The sequence below is a fragment of the Gymnoscopelus microlampas genome, assembly GCF_963454915.1.
Source record: "Gymnoscopelus microlampas genome assembly, chromosome: 7".
Taxonomy (NCBI): Eukaryota; Metazoa; Chordata; class Actinopteri; order Myctophiformes; family Myctophidae; genus Gymnoscopelus; species Gymnoscopelus microlampas.
This window is the reverse complement of record NC_139944.1, coordinates 10,115,639-10,132,381: the sequence shown is the minus strand read 5'-3', so window position 1 is coordinate 10,132,381 and position 16,743 is coordinate 10,115,639. Positions and strand designations below refer to the sequence as shown.

Sequence of the window (16,743 nt, the reverse complement as noted above, 5' to 3'; positions counted from 1 at the left end):
AGCACGTCGGTGAACACGCAGTACGCACATGTAGTTGCTTTTATTCATTTCATTCATTATTCATACATTTTGATGTTTCATTAATTTTTGGTTTTGGTTTATGTGTGCAGAAGTAGTTTTATTTAGTTTTGGTTCTCTTTGTAACTTATCCAAAGAATGCCTTGATTTATAGAACCTAAGAAAGAAATGTAGGATAATAGAATGCATATATATATAGGCTATTAACCTATAAAAAAAAACTAAAACGAAGATGGACACTGATAAGATCAGGCTATCCTCCTGACTATGGCTTGTGAAATGAGTTTGATCTTTCACTCCACTGCTCTCGCTAGACCAATGCATTTGAATGGAGAGACCAGACGAGGGTTTGTGCATCTGATGTGGTCTGAAGTGCCTTTATCAGCTGGCTAATGTTTTCCTACAGCCTACCAACAACTAATCTACAGACACTACTAGCTATCACACCTGACCTACTGTTATGCAAAGTAGCCAGGTGGGTACTTGGCGCACAAATCGAGTGGAACGCTATTCACGTGTTTACGCATGTGCACGTCCGTGCACCTGCTCAAAAGACTGGTGGGACGGTGTGGTTCCCGCGTCCAATGACCAAAGCAACACTGCCAACGGTATTAATTGGTTTTAATGTGCCCGTGTCTGTGTGAGTAGGCCTGTCACAATTATTACATAATTCGCAATTATTTGAGATGATCTCAATTATTTTAGCATAATCGTCATAATTGTTTCCTATTAAATATGTCAATAATTTCTTTGTATATTTCAGTTATTTGTCATATTTGCCCTGTGAAATGTTTGATTACGAAGCCTAAAAGGCTTCATATGTTCCCATGTTTAATGGCAAACACGTAATTAAATCGTTAATCGCAATTATTTGACAATTAATCTTCAACTTAAATGTGCAATCGTGACAGCCCTATGTGTGAGTGTGAAGCAGGGCGTTGCTGAAAGCATACCTACTCTTGGTAAATAAAAGAATGGGATGGGGCAGTACAACTTTCCGATGGGGCCAGTACAACTTTACTGAAGTGGCCAATGATACAAAAGGTGTGGCTAGAAGGGCGACGTCACATAGAAACATGAGAGGAGATTTAATGGGTCATCTTAAGTTATCTTACTCTTTACGTAGGATGAAATACATATAGGGTCAAAGTGGTGACGTGCACTTACATGCCAGGCTCCTCCAGGGGGACCCTTCCCCAGGACCAGGTGTGGGACGGCCCGCTCCGGCTCGTAGCGCCATTGCAATGTGGAGGCGTGGTCAGACCCAAAGTCGCTGTCGGGGAGCAGCAGCGAGTCGAAAAGCACCGCCACGGGATTGGACGAACGGCCCTCCAATCCCTCACACAGGTACTCCAGATCCTAATGAGAGAGACGGGAAAGAGAGACAGACAGAGTATCATTGTATCATGCGTCACAGATGCATTTGGTTATTCTCCACTCCTTTTTTCCAACAGACATGGGTGTGGAGGGCAGCGATTCAGGAGTCCCGAGTTGGTGTTGGCTAGACCACACTCTCGCATCGCATCGCATATTTCAACAAGAGAATGCCCGTTTCAGATGAGTTCACATATAAAAGGTAACTAGTCAGTTTGAGAAGATGAGGGCCGGTGTCTGGGTAGTATGCACATGTTATCGACATTACACAGACTTAACTCAAGGGAGCTGGTAGCGTTGCATGTCAGGTCCTACTGAGTCAGACATTTGCCTACATACATACAGACAAACCATTTAAAGTCTGGAAAACGTCCATGTTACGGTGCATGTGTGAATTACCTGCTCCAGCAGGGACAGGTGTGGCTGTTCTCCCAGCTTGCTGTTGAGCAGGACGTTGGGGTGGGAGGAGTCAGGACACAGGTAGGGGGTGTGGCCTGACAGCAGGTATGACAAGCAGATACCCGACGGCCCGTTACCTGGGAAACACACATGCACACACGGAATGGGTTAGAACAGAACAGAATACAATACAACACAATGTAATGGGACCATTAAATGACCGGGTTGGCACACACAGCCAAGAGGCTCAAACGTGACAAAAGCTGAACTACTTTCTAAGCCAAATAATGTTGGATGCCGAAAGCGCTTTAGAATGTGATGTTACGGCGCTGGGAAAGAGGAGCAGGTCCTGCACATCTTTACCATAGCATTGCATGACAGAAAGGTCCTGGCAGCTAAAAAAAAACAAGAAAACAAAACGTTTTCTGTGGACTAGAATGTGTTCCGTGGCGGATCAGATCAGAGGTAAGCGGTGATCATGTGGGCTGAGCTGAGCACTGTGGAACATTTCTATTGTTCAGGGTCCATTTTAACAAGCTTCTTTGTTACAACATCAGCTCACTGGGCCAATAATAAACACCCAGTGTGACCACGGAGCAAAGGCAGCTTTCAGCCAGTCCCACAAAAAGGACAGAAGAAAATCATAATGCAACTTTATTTTTTTATTTTTTAGTATCCCGAGTGCAATACAAATTATGATGAGACATCCTACTAGCTCAATGAAGAAGAGTGAAGGGTGGAAAGCCCTACGGACAACATATTTTTGGGTCGTCGATGCCGATCAGATTTTGGTCCAAGAGATCACCGATTACCAATGTTTTGATGCGCATTTTGTCAAGAAGCGCAACATGTTCTAATCAATTAAAAAAACTTTGATTAGTTTCTATTTCACTTATGCACAACATTTTAATAATGTTTTTATTTAACAACCTAAGGAGTAGTTACACACCCCATGAAGCATTGAATTCATGGAGATTTTTTTGTTTTTGACGTATTCCTAAGCCAATAATTTGATTACCGGCGGAAAGATGCTAATGTATCCGGTAGGAGACTCAAAGAGTCTTCTTTGTGTCTCCTCCCGGAGAGACCGCCGGTCATCAAATTATTGGCTTAGGAATGTGACGAAACCAAAAGAATCTCCATAAATTCAATTCTTCATGAGGTGTGTAATTGATAGAAAATAAGTAACTACTCCTTTAAGCCCTCAAAATATGTACTGTACAAGCTCACAACGTTTCATTGTGAGCGTCTCATATGGGTCCATTCGGTTCCATTTGTACTCTCTTAGAGTTACATTGGCATTGTCTTTTAGTTCCTTTTCTCACAGTTTCAAGATGACAAACTCATGGGAGTCACTGAGCTGATAAGTAACTGTTTTGAGTTCAGTTCAGTTTAGTCCAGTTCAAGGTCATGGAAAAAATACCACAGCTGCAGTTTCTAAGAATCACAAGACATGTCATGACGATGACACAGGATGTCAGGGGTCAGTGTGACCGGAAGGTCACCGGTTCACATCCCTACACCGGCTGAGACAATGTGCGTCAGGGAAAGTTTAGCTTTTATGGCCGACTGATTTCTGAACCTCCGTCGAGCAAGGCATTGAAACACATATTGCTTGACTGGAGCTGCTTAGTGGTCGACAGCAGACTGTGGTTGCACTGGTCCAGCTCCCAGTGACCAACGGTGTGTGTGTGTGTGTGTGTGTGTGTGTGTGTGTGTGTGTGTGTGTGTGTGTGTGTGTGTGTGTGTTTCTCTTACCAATTATCACCACTGGCAGGATGTCTCCGGGGGAGATGTCTTTATCGTGAAGATCCATTACGACTGGGGAGAGAGAGAGAGACAGAGAGAGATTTTATTCAATGGACTGCACCTGTTCCTACCCCACACACACACACACACACACACACACACACACACACACACACACACACACACACACACACACACACACACACACACACACACAGTTTCGGTAACAACAGAAATGTAATACCACTCTACACAGATACGTGTAGATGTGTGCGTGAGTGCGTGTGTGTGTACGTGTGTGTGTGGCAGAGTTAACAATTGACCAGTCCAGACTGGTCTCACGGGTCATCTAGTACATTTCCATTCACATTAGCCTTCACACACACACACACATCCCCTAGTGTAGGGCTTAAATAGAAACATGATCTCAAGCGCACGCACGCACGCACGCACGCACGCACGCACGCACACACACACACACACACACACACACACACACACACACACACACACACACACACACACACACACACACACACACACACACACACACACACACACACACACACACACACACACACACACACACACACACACACACACACACGTATAAATAGTGGTAGATATAAATCACAAACAAACACACACACAAAGGAAGGAAAGCTAGAGAGATATGGAAGTAATAAAATAAAACTGGATGGATAAAGACAAGAGGAAAAAGATGGTGGCAAATGATGAAGAGAGACAGAGAGACACAGAGAGAGAGAGACATAGTGCACGTGATAGAAGAGCCGTCGTCATCGGGCCGTGGCAACGGTCCAAACAATGGCGCGGTCACATCGCCCATGGCAACCGTCCAAACACTTAACACGCACACACAGGGCTAGCTGCTCCGGTGTGATAACAAACTCCGGCCTCAATGCTTCAGTAGTGGTCATGACAAGGTCACCGAAGGTCACGCCGACCCTCATGACAGCACACCAGAGGCCTCCTACATCTATACAAGACGTCTAACTGATCCACTTTAGCTAAATAAACATCATGTTTTTTTGTGTATTTTTGTATGAAATTACAAAAAGAAATTGTTGATCTTGACCCCACCACCATACACTGTGAAATCGTCAGTGTAACTCTGACCATGCACACGATGTAACCAAATGGACCCGTAAGGGTCCATTTGGCACACGATGTAACCAAATGGACCCGTAATGGTTACATCGTGTGCATAGTGTGTGTGTGTGTGTGTGTGTGTGTGTGTGTGTGTGTGTGTGTGTGTGTGTGTGTCTCTGTATGTAGTAATTGTGTACGTGCATTTGTGTACTCAAGTGTACTAATGGTTGACTTGGCAACCAGACTCCTCGTGGGTCTCAGCCTCATCTCATGACTGCCGAGAAACGCTGTGCCCTTGAGCATGGAACTTATATGTACAATACAGTGTTTTATATGTGTTGATGTTGTGTATTTTTGTGTTAAAATGTATATTAACTATCTAATTCTACAAAGTAGCATGTAACTAAAGTTCTCAAAATAACATTAGTGGCATAAAATGTACAATATTTGCCTCTGAGATGTAGTAAGTATGTAGAAGTATTGATAAAAGGACCTACTCAAGTAAAGTAAAAGTACCTTAAAACAGCACTTGAGTAAATGTACTTAGTTACTTTCCACCACTGTAAACTACCATCAATAAAGTCACATCACAGTTGAGTTGAGTTATGTCACATCACAGCTGAGCGGACTTTACACTTGATTGTATTACCTTAGCAATCATTGCCGTATATACTTTATGCTTTCCCTTGCTAGTTTGAAGTCTTCTTTCAATTACCATGGTATGTCTTTATGGAAATTATGGTCCCATTACTTTTTTAATTGATGATATAATAGGATTTGTTGTCCTAAAACATGTAATATATTATTTGGTCTATATCTCATTCTGTGCGGCTGTTTTCTTCTCTTCATGTTTAAAAAAAATATATACAAATGCTATTGTTAAATACCAGACACAACATGCACGCTGCCTAGACACATTCAACCAGTGTGTGTGTGTGTGTGTGTGTGTGTGTGTGTGTGTGTGTGTGTGTGTGTGTGTGTGTCTGTGTAAAAATAGATAGAAGTAGGCCAGTGCAGACTAGTAGACATGTATTAGTGTTACACTTCAAGGCCCACCGCCAGTAACCATAAGGACACAATGGAATAGTTTGTGTTTGTGCGTGTGTGTGCGCGCGCATGCATACAGTGTGTGTGTGTGTGTGTGTGTGTGTGTGTGTGTGTGTGTGTGTGTGTGTGTGTGTGTGTGTGTGTGTGTGTGTGTGTGTGTGTGTGTGTGTGTGTGTGTGTGTGTGTGTGTGTGTGTGTGTGTGCGTGCGTGCAGTGCAGGTCAGCATGTCTGGGCTAACTGCCAACATGCCGCTGTTATGTAATCAACTCTCTCTCTCTACCCCTCCCTCACCCTCGCCCTTCACTGCACTCTCTCTCTCTCTTTCCCCCTTCTCCCTCTCTGAGTCATTCATTCTTCCTGTAACTCTCTCATTATCATTCCTTTTCTCTCCTTTCTTTTTTTTTTATTTCCCTCTCTTTTCCCCTCTCTTTTATCATACTTTCCCCGCTAGCACTTACCCCCCCCCCCCCCCCCCCCCTCTCTCTCTTTGTCAGAGGCCCAGATTGAATCAGGGCTGCAACCATTGACTATTTTCCTTTCTTAAATAATCAAATAATCACAAAAACTGGTTCAGGGCCCAAAATGTGTTGCAGCCAGCGCTATGTTTTGGGAGATGCCATGAGAGATGCTTATCAAGGGCGAAACCCTGCTGTCACGACACTGATGTTTATCCAAGGCACCGCTGTGGAGACTGTATGAGACTGTATGAGACTATGTAGAGTAGGTACTGTGGAGACTGTATGAGACTATGTAGAGTAGGTACTGTGGAGACTGTATGAGACTATGTAGAGTAGGTACTGTGCGTGTGCACCATCCTGGACCACTGAATGACTTCTGATGCCAACACTGTAGTTCACACAAAGCACTCAGCACAAAGACACCAGGTTCAAATAGTTCCTATTTTTTACCGAAGACTAACTATTTTAATGTGTTTTTAATTTTAGTTACAGAGGGTAATTAACGTAAATTAACGCCTTACTTGATCGTCCTACGGCGTCACACAAAAGCATCAAAAGGACGATATATCGACCAAACCAAAATATCGGTCGGGCTCTACAAAGGACCGACGGACTCTTAGAACTTGTCATCGCTCACTGCAATAACATAAGATAAGCATTTAATGATCCCCATGGGGGAAATGCAGGTGTCATATGTGTGTACTGTAAATGTTAGCAAATCATGTCTTTGATTTATTCATTTTTATGGTGTGTATTGTCTCGTGTTGACTACTGTTTACGAACGGAAACAGCCTCTTCAGGGTCAATAAAGTCTCTGTCTCTCTTTTGTATTTATTAAACTCTTGGTCTAATTGCTCTTCTTATCTCCCGTTTTCCTCATTCTTTCTCTCCGTCCATCATCATGACTAGGCACTTTGTTCAAGCTGACTCGCCCTGCCCTCTGAGTGTGTGTGCGTTTGTGTGCGTGTGTGTGTGTGTGTGCATGTGTGGGCGTGCGTGCGTGCGTGCGTGCGTGCATGCGTGTGTGTGTGTATGCGCATGACAAGACAAAAAAGGTCCGTCAGCATGACTGGACTTTTTGAATAATATTGATCAATAATATTGATCACCGTGATCGACCGAGGAAATGTTTGGTGGTTGGTTGACTTGTTTCATTAATTAGGCAATAAGTTACAATGATCAATATCCTCGACCCACATGATCTTAATAATGCAAATGAAGAGGCACAAATGAATGAATCATACAGTGTTATATTTGCGTACAAATAAGACAAAGGAGCATTCTGCGGTGCCTTCGGTAATGTGCAGAATGCCTAGCCTACAGATTAAGAAGTCATAATTATGACTTCCTGACTTCCTGACAATACAGTGTGTACCTGCCATAACTGGTTCTTTAACGACCAGTTAGATGTCAGTCAGTCAGGTGAGGAAAATTGAGTTTATATAATCAATGGAAACGGTGTGTGTGTGTGTGTGTGTGTGTGTGTGTGTGTGTGTGTGTGTGTGTGTGTGTGTGTGTGTGTGTGTGTGTGTTTGTGTGTTTGTGTGTGTGTGTGCGTGTGTGCGTGCGTGCGTGCGTGCGTGCGTGCGTGCGTGCGTGCGTGCGTGCGTGCGTGCGTGCGTGCGTGCGTGCGTGCGTGCGTGCGTGCGTGCGTGCGTGCGTGCGTGCGTGCGTGCGTACAGACTCGTTTCACAGCAGTGTAAATGGACACCGCGTGCCGAACCTGTGAAGTGTCAACAATCACAAAAGAAGAAAGGATGAATGGAGAGACATTTAGACACATGAAAGGGATAATGAGACAGAAAGAAAATACTCAAGTAAAGAACAAAAACTAAAAATATGTACTTGAGTACAGTACTCAAGTGAATATTCTGTACTTTAGTTGACTGACTGTACAGAGATGGCGTTTAAAGAAAGAAAGAGCTATGGTGAGAGAAAAAGCAGACGGAAGGAGAGAGAAGGAACGACATAAAAGAGAAATATCGTTGCTGTCAGGCAGAAACCTCTTATCTCCATATTTTTTGGCAGATTAAAAAAAAAGGGACGGTTTTGGACATACAAGGTTTCCACCCGACAGCGCTGACATGGGAAAGAGAGACAGAGGAGACAGATAGACACACAAAGATGTGCCGAGTCATTGTTGTCAGAGGGTTTTTCGTGGTAAAGCACCTGACATAGTGTGTTGGCTTACTAATTGCATTACACACACACACACACACACACACACACACACACACACACACACACACACACACACACACACACACACACACACACACCTCTCGGCTCAGCAAAACAAAAAGGGGAAAAAGCTATATCCTGTCTCCAAGAAATCAGCTGCTTCTCAGAGTCAAATGCGACCTTATCACACTCATCTTGCCTTCCTGTTGGCTTCAGAATTGATTTAAAGATTATTATTTTTTTATGACGTTTAAAGCCCTGGAAGACATTTGAGATTCTATTGTTGCTGTCTGGTGGAACCCTTGTATGTCCAAAATCATAACTTTTCAGGAAATGGAAAACCCACAGATAGCTACAACCAACCACTTTTGCATTCACTTTCAAACATTTTCAAAAAGAGCACAAATAGTCAAACTACAAGCTCGGGCGAGTAATGAGGCCCAGATAAAATAAAATAAAACAGATATAAAACTGTTATGTCTGTTTTAAGTTGGTTTGGTGGCTTCCCGTTATGCCGACGTCCAAATAGTCTGAAAATCACACCCTGTGTGAAGGAAGCGGTGCCTTTAGGGCGCGGCTTAACTCATTTCAGTTCGTCCCTATTGGTGGTCTGAGTCCACTTACCAAATTTGTACTTGGTAGCATGCTGCAAACTGGAATAATGGCTGTTTAAAGCCCAGCCAATGGGCAGACAGAGGGGGCGGGGCTTAAGTAATTACAGTTTGTCCCTATTGGTGGTTTTAGTCCATGTCCAAAATTTGTACTCCGTAGCATGCTGCGAACTTGAGTTATGGCTGTTTAAAGGCCAGCCAATGGGAAGACAGAGGGGGCGGGGCTTGAGCAATTCATGCTCGGCCCGTATTGGTGGTCTAAGTCCACATACCAAATTTGGACTTGGTGGCATGCTGCAAACTGCAGTTATAGCTGTTTAAAATCCCGTGCTCATCCCGTGCTCATACGGGCGGACGACCCTGGGGGTCCCTGGACCCCTCTTTGATAACCGGTGGCACGTGTGGCAAATGAGAGGAGAGATGGCATAGGCAATCTCCAAGTCCGTGTGTGTGTGTGTGTGTGTGTGTGTGTGTTTGTATGTGTTGCTTCTTTGCCGTGCTCATCCCGGGCTCATACACACAGACACACAGACAGACACACAGACAGACACACAGACACCGAGTCAAAGCCACGTATAGAGCGGTTGGCACCGCTAAAAATGTTAGGTAGGCACTCAAGTGACACAGTGGTAAGAGTGTGTCTCCACGGTGGTGGGTTCGAATCCACCGGGGTGCATCCGGCTTTGTCGAGCGTCTACCACAATTGTGTGTTCGGGGTGGGACGGAAGCCGGGCGGGGTGGGTGATATCGGTCATTGCACGTACTCCTACGGCCTGGGGTGGCATCTGTCATCAGGGAATGTTGGGCGGGAGGAGTAGGACAAAGGCTCTACCTCCTCCTGGTGGGGGCTCCTCACTGGCAGGTGAGTCAGTAGGATACAACAGCAGTGACGACACAGAAATGTGTGTGGGGAGGAATCAATTGGCATAACGACTAAATTTGGGGGCCGAGAAAAAAGGGGTAAAAAGGAAAAAACAAATTAGGTTACTGAGAGGTTAGGGTTGTTAGGTTATAATTTGCACCGTTGGACCAATGGTACTTGGGAATAATGGGCCATTGGACTAAGAAGGGAATGACACCGCTGGTTTTATCTCTCTGTTATTATTGTTTTTATTAACGTTATCTTATCTTCCGATTTTTACTTTGCTGTTTTATCTCTTTATGGTATCTTGCTGGACTTTCCTTTTCTTTCTTTTTTTACCATGTTATGTAACGCACTTTGTAACTCTGTTTGGAAACACGCTCTACAAAAACAACTTAGGCCTACTTAAGCCTACACTGCCCGGACTATATGGCCACATGTCCGTGACTGATGTAAATGGACCAATGACAATGCGGTTTGCACTTGAGCATGTTGCACTCTCAGACAGTTTAGATTCTTAATATAGATTTATTTATGCAGCTTAGTTTTTAACACAGCTCACATTCAACACTGAGTTTTAACGTCTTAACTCTTGAGACTGTATCTACTACATATGTAGCTGCTGTGTTGTTTTTTTAGTGCACAATGAATTTCACGTGCCTTTTACTTTGTAATTGGTATTGGCTGACAAATGAAGTTGAACCTTGACCAGCTGGTTTCCGTCCATTCATTATACAGTATATTAAACATTCTCCAGATTTACTTTTAAACATTTACAAGTCTCCACCCTTTCTAAGACACACACACACACACACACACACACACACACACACACACACACACACACACACACACACACACACACACACACACACACACACACACACACACACACACACACACACACACACAGTGTGTGTGAACATTCATACTGTTATGACATACAGTGCGCAGCCCCTGCAGCACTGCATACCATACTGCTATGACATAATCTACACCCTCAAGCTGTCACACACACACACACACACACACACACACACACACACACACACGCACGCAGACACACAGCGCTGGTACAGTATGATGTAACACATTCAGTAGGAGCAGCCAGCAGCAGTCCCGTATGGATTATGTGTTCTGCTTCTCACACAGCACAGCATTACAGCACTACACATACTGTAAAAGCACATGCACACATTACGTGCTTATTAGTCGTTAGTGTAGTGCTGTAATAATTCTGTCATTCCAATAGTCTCTACTGATAGTAAGTAAGTAATTAAGTAAGTAAAGTCTGATTTATACTTTGGAAATTGGAAATACTCAAGTAAAGTACAAACACCTCAAAATTGTACTTAAGTACAGTACTTGAGTAATTATACTTAGTTACTTTACACCACAATGCGCAGTTGTGAGCTTGTAGATCTGCTATTTACTGCATGCAACACCAGCGTGCAAGTATAAATCAGGCTTTTTTTTGTACGTAGCCTTGGGAAGCAACAGTCCCGGACAGAGCCATGTGGCCCATAGGCTCTATCTCCTGTTTTCTGTGGTGTGAGGGAGCCTGATGTACGGTACAAGGACATCCCAGAGGACTCTGTGAGCTCGTACATTGGCTACTGCTGAGCTGTAGCACCTCACAAGCTTTAAGATAAGATACAAGATAAAAGCGCCATTGATCCCCGTGTGGGGGAATTCAGGTGAGTGGTGGAAACTGCATGTAAAAGCCGATTCTACATGTCTCCTAAATCCCAACAGTTTTCTGAAAAACGTATGTTTCTATATCAGTGGTGCTCAAACTTTTTCATGTCAAGGACCCACAGAATGATATGTATTTGGCCGCGGACCCCATCAAAATATGTTGTTCCAGGGACCCCCAGAAACAAAGATTTGAGTTAAAAATGTTCGCTATAAAAATATATATATTCAAAGATTTGCACACATTTTCACGATTTTTGAATAGCCCAAAGTGCAAAACAATGCTTTTTAGCTCAAATCTAAAAATGACACAGTTCCAGGTATCAATGGGTTAATTCATATACAGTATGCACACTGGTGATAGATGTTATACTTTAGACTTAATAGCCTATTTATTGATAGAATATAATCTTTACCCAGATAGAGCAAGTCGATACGATGTTATGCAATGGAATAAAATGGAAGGCTCCTCCAACTGCATTCCATGCTTTTATTGTCATGGGTGTGTGAGTTTTGTGGTTGGCCATTCTAGACATGTTTTTGGGGCTTTGCATGTGCGTATTGTTCCCCCTGCCTCCTTATTACCCACCACACCCCTTTGTTAAGCACCACAGTATTGAATATTGTTTCAGTGATTGATTGATTTGCTTGTGTATTTAAATCGTGTTTGTACAGTTGGTACAACTTGTGTCGGTTCACTTAGTGATGACATTAGGATTTTGAAGGTACTTTGTAACTGTGCAACTTTAGCTTACTTTTGAAGGAAAAACAGTGATTATTTTTTGGGGGGGCCTTTTTGTGATGTATTCAGGGCGTTTTGACTTTTTGGACTTTATATAATATTGTCTTAATCTTTAATAACATTTTTTTAATGTATTCAAAGGTCATTGTATTATGTGTTTCTCGTGTGAAGAAAGGGACTGCCTTGTTGAAATGAGCTCTACGCAAATAAACTTTGCCTTGCATAACGTTTTATTCACTCATTTTTTTAAAACTTATTTACACAGACTTCAACCCTGGCTGAAAAATGACCTTTAACGCGGTTCACTGTTATACAAGGGTCAAGACCTAGTAACATAGTTTAACTCCTGGAACATCTTGAACATCTTGAATCCTCTGCCCCCGCCCCCACCCCTCCTTTCTCTTTAAATATACCTGTTAGTTCTACTGTGTATTGAATTATATAGACCCCTTAACAGACGACGTCACACTGGCTCCAAATGAAACCCCTTCTGTCAGGTCTCGCTAGGGCGCGCCTCACTAGCCAACACACAAGAGGGGGTTGGGGTGCGCTGAAACCAGCGCACCCCAAAACAACAGGTTGAGAATTGATTGCATGAAACAATCACCTGTGCATCCAGTCTCAATGTTAGTAAACAATTAATTGGTCTATTGTATGGTATGATATGTGATGAATTGAGTACAATGGACCACAATGGAAACATTCCCATGGGGATTGTTGAATTCTCCTTTTGGCATAACCTTTGACTGTACTTCCTGTACTGTTAATAATCATGTAAATAAAGTACTCAATCAATCAAAAAGACCATTGAAAATAACCTCACTCTTCTTTGAATCTTGTTGCTTCTACTTTAGGTTGCATTTGATTCCTGGCCCATGTTTACATTGCATAAATGCTTACATTACATTACATAACAAACACAACCTCTTTAGAATGTGAGACAGCCAAGGCTGCGACCCATCCATCACTATCACCCTGCTCTGTTATAACACATGATAAGAAAGAAAGAGCACTGTGGCCGCTGCACAGTGTCCTTCTTACATAATAAGTCGGCTACTGTAACACCACCGGCATGCTAACAGGATTGACAGGGTTAATAGCCAGCTTGACCCGCTGACTGACTTCAGTTCCTGGATCTTTGCATAATATACCTGTAGGCCTACCATCAACAATGTCCCACATTCAAGTTGCCTGGAGCATGAGTAGAATGTGGGACATTATTTTGTTTCCATTGTGGTCCATTGTAGTAATAATAATAATAATAATAATAATAATAGTAGTAGAAATCTTTATTTGTATAGCACCTTTCAAAAACAAGTTTACAAAGTGCTTCACAACACAACCCACAGCAGACAGTGTGGGGAAAGCAAAACAAAAAACAGAAAACAAGGCACAGACAGTTCAATTAAAACAATACCAACAATGCAGGCCTACTCAAAGTGTCAGTAATGTTGCAATGTTAAAGTAGCCTACTATATTACGTTTGCTACCGAGATGGAACGCATTGTGAGCTTGTGGATCTGCTATTATCAAAAGATTTATATACATTTGAAAACTTGTGAAATGGGACATTCTGCATAATGAGGACTTTCTACATTTGGTACTTTAAGTACATTATCCCATTTTGGGCGGGAACCCCTATTTGTAACTATACCTTTCAGGACCGGAAGCCCTTTTGGGGTTTTTGTTGCTATGTACAGAATATAGCAACATACATTTGTTGTAATTGTTTTATAAATATTTGAAGTTTTTCAGAAAACTTATGTCAGGATTTAGAAGGCGTTTTTAGAATCGGCCTCAGGTCTAAATGGGGTATGATACCAATACTTTTGTACTTATACTCAAGCAAGTTTTGAATTCCAGACTTTTACTTAACAACAGAGTAACAGAGTATTTCTACATTGCAGTATTGATAGAGCAGATTGATTGCCATTTTAGTATTTTTTTCAACACTGGTGTTGATAGCTCAGACAGACAGAAAGAAAGACAACATCCAGCCAGCTCTTGAGTACATAGAGTTCACAGACAGAGAGAGAGAGAGAGAGAGAGAGAGAGGTACAGAAAGAACACATGCAGTAATAACGCTGAACCCAAACATAGAGTTCACACAGAGAGAGAGAGAGAGAGAGGTACAGTAAGTACACATGCGGTAATAACCCTGAACCCTAACATAGAGTTCACAGAGAGAGAGAGAGAGAGAGGGGAGAGAGAGGTACAGTAAGTACACATGCGGTAATAACCCTGAACCCTAATGTAGAGTTCAGAGAGAGAGAGAGAGAGAGAGAGAGAGAGAGAGAGAGAGAGAGAGAGAGAGAGAGGTACAGTAAGTAGTAAGACATGCGGTAATAACCCTGAACCCTAACCCACTAGTATGCTAACCCACTGCACTTCTTATGTTTTGGTTGGCTGACGTCTGCCGGTCACTCAGGAGCCGTCGGTCCAATCAGAACCCCTATGGCGGAACCAGCCTGTACCAGAGCCTGGCCCCGCCCCCTTATGGCTGGACGTTACGTTTCCCTCTCTCTACTGTAGTTACAGTGGAGTCTGTCTGCTGCAACAGCACCGGTGCAGCATTACACACACACACACACACACACACACACACACACACACACACACACACACACACACACAGACAGAACAATGCTGTAGCTGGTCCACCGCATGCACATCTACACTAGATCAGCACTGTGCACAATGCACACAGCCGGCTATTATAGCGGCAATGCAACTATTACAATGGAACCAAAATAAATAAATAATACTATCATATCCTAGAGCTATATAAGTAAAGACACACTCACTCATCATGACTCAATCCTGCTTGATTGCACACACACACACACACACACACACACACACACACACACACACACACACACACACACACACACACACACACACACACACACACACACACACACACACACACACACACACACACACACACACATGCGCAGTAGTTGCCATCATATTGACTCACTCACCGGTATCTTTGTGTGTGTATCACGACCAGCCGGAGTCTCTCAGATCTCAGATCAGACAGATGATAGCCGGTTGCCTGCTGCGTGGTTTATTATCTATCAATAGACGATCAACTAAAAGTGAGTCGATCCCCTCGATCTGTCCAGTTGTGATCTCACTCTGTCATCATGTTAGATCTGCTTTCTTCCGCACATGTGTTGGTTGGGTTGAGTCAGATCGGTGTGTGTGAGAAGCAGATCGTTGCAGTGCAGACAGACAGACGGATCCTACAAACATACACACACACACACACACCATGCAGCCTTTTATAATTCCAACCTGACGTCTGAGGCCGTCGACCAATCACAGCTCAGCACACTGCTGCATGCAGGCTGGAGGACCGCCCCCCACAGCCTCCGTATAAGGCTCTGGGCCCGCCCCCCCCCCCCCCCCATTACAGCCTGGAAACACAAGGTTAGGACAGCGCTGTAATTTTCCAAGTTCAACACAGAACACACACACACACACACACACACACACACACACACACACGCACGCACGCACGCACGCACGCACGCATGCACGCGCGCGCACACACACACACACACACACACACACACACACACACACACACACACACACACACACACACACACACACACACACAGTGTCGCACGCACGCGCGCGCACACACACACACACACACACACACACACACACACACGCACACACACACACACACAGTGGTGGAAAGTAAGTGAGTACATGTACTCAAGTCAATCAATCAAAAAATATGTTGTGTCGTGCAGAGATAAGAGAAGATTTGTGTTAAAACATTTCTAAATCCTGTTCAAATTCTTCCTATATTTCCCCAACATTTTCGAAAATATAGCAAATCTACAAGCTCACAAGCAGATGTGCTATTTCTGAACCGCCAAAGCAGGTATAAAATAGTAACAATTCTAATCTATTCTCTTGTTACATTATATTATGGTATATAGCTATTCTATTGTATTCTGTTCTGAAAAACTATCTATTATATGATTAGCCTATATGTTAATTATTGTTGTTATTATTATTATTATTATTATTATTACCATTATATTATAATTATTAGTCCTGTTCTTATTATTATTTATTTAGAAAAAAAAGGCCAAAGACATCCTACCTTCGCAGTTAATATTTATGCTTCATTTTCTTGGTTCAAAAGTCCATTAAACTTTATCCTCTTATTTGTAAGCCATTAGCCCAACTCATGTGTCTCTATGGCTCTGGTGTGTGAGCGCTGCTATGACGTCAGAGGCACCGTGTTGTTTTTATCATCGCTCCACGCTGATTGGACGACATGTTGTGACGGACCAATCAGTGACGACGACAGGTTTCACGCTTATGTAGTATGCGTTAAAACAATTTTATAACGACGCCACGAGACACGTGATAGCAGCTAGTGGTGGAAAAAGTACTCACATTTTTTACTTGAGTATTAAAAAATGATTATACTGCAATGTAGAAACACTGTACTTGAGTAAAAG

General features: G+C 43.1%; 1 protein-coding gene across 1 annotated transcript in view; it reads right to left on the bottom strand.

Moving 5' to 3' along the window:
• Positions 1-15,495, bottom strand: part of osgn1 (oxidative stress induced growth inhibitor 1) — a 20,514-nt gene extending 5,019 nt beyond the window's left edge. The window contains exons 1-4 of the mRNA XM_084063611.1: positions 15,235-15,495; positions 3,550-3,612; positions 1,792-1,928; positions 1,186-1,377 (exon numbers count right to left, since the gene is read on the bottom strand). Of these exons, the coding sequence (XP_083919737.1) occupies positions 1,186-1,377; positions 1,792-1,928; positions 3,550-3,607 (387 nt within the window). The 5' untranslated portion in view covers positions 3,608-3,612; positions 15,235-15,495. The remainder of the gene's footprint in view (positions 1-1,185; positions 1,378-1,791; positions 1,929-3,549; positions 3,613-15,234) is intronic.
• Positions 15,496-16,743: the final 1,248 nt, after the last annotated feature.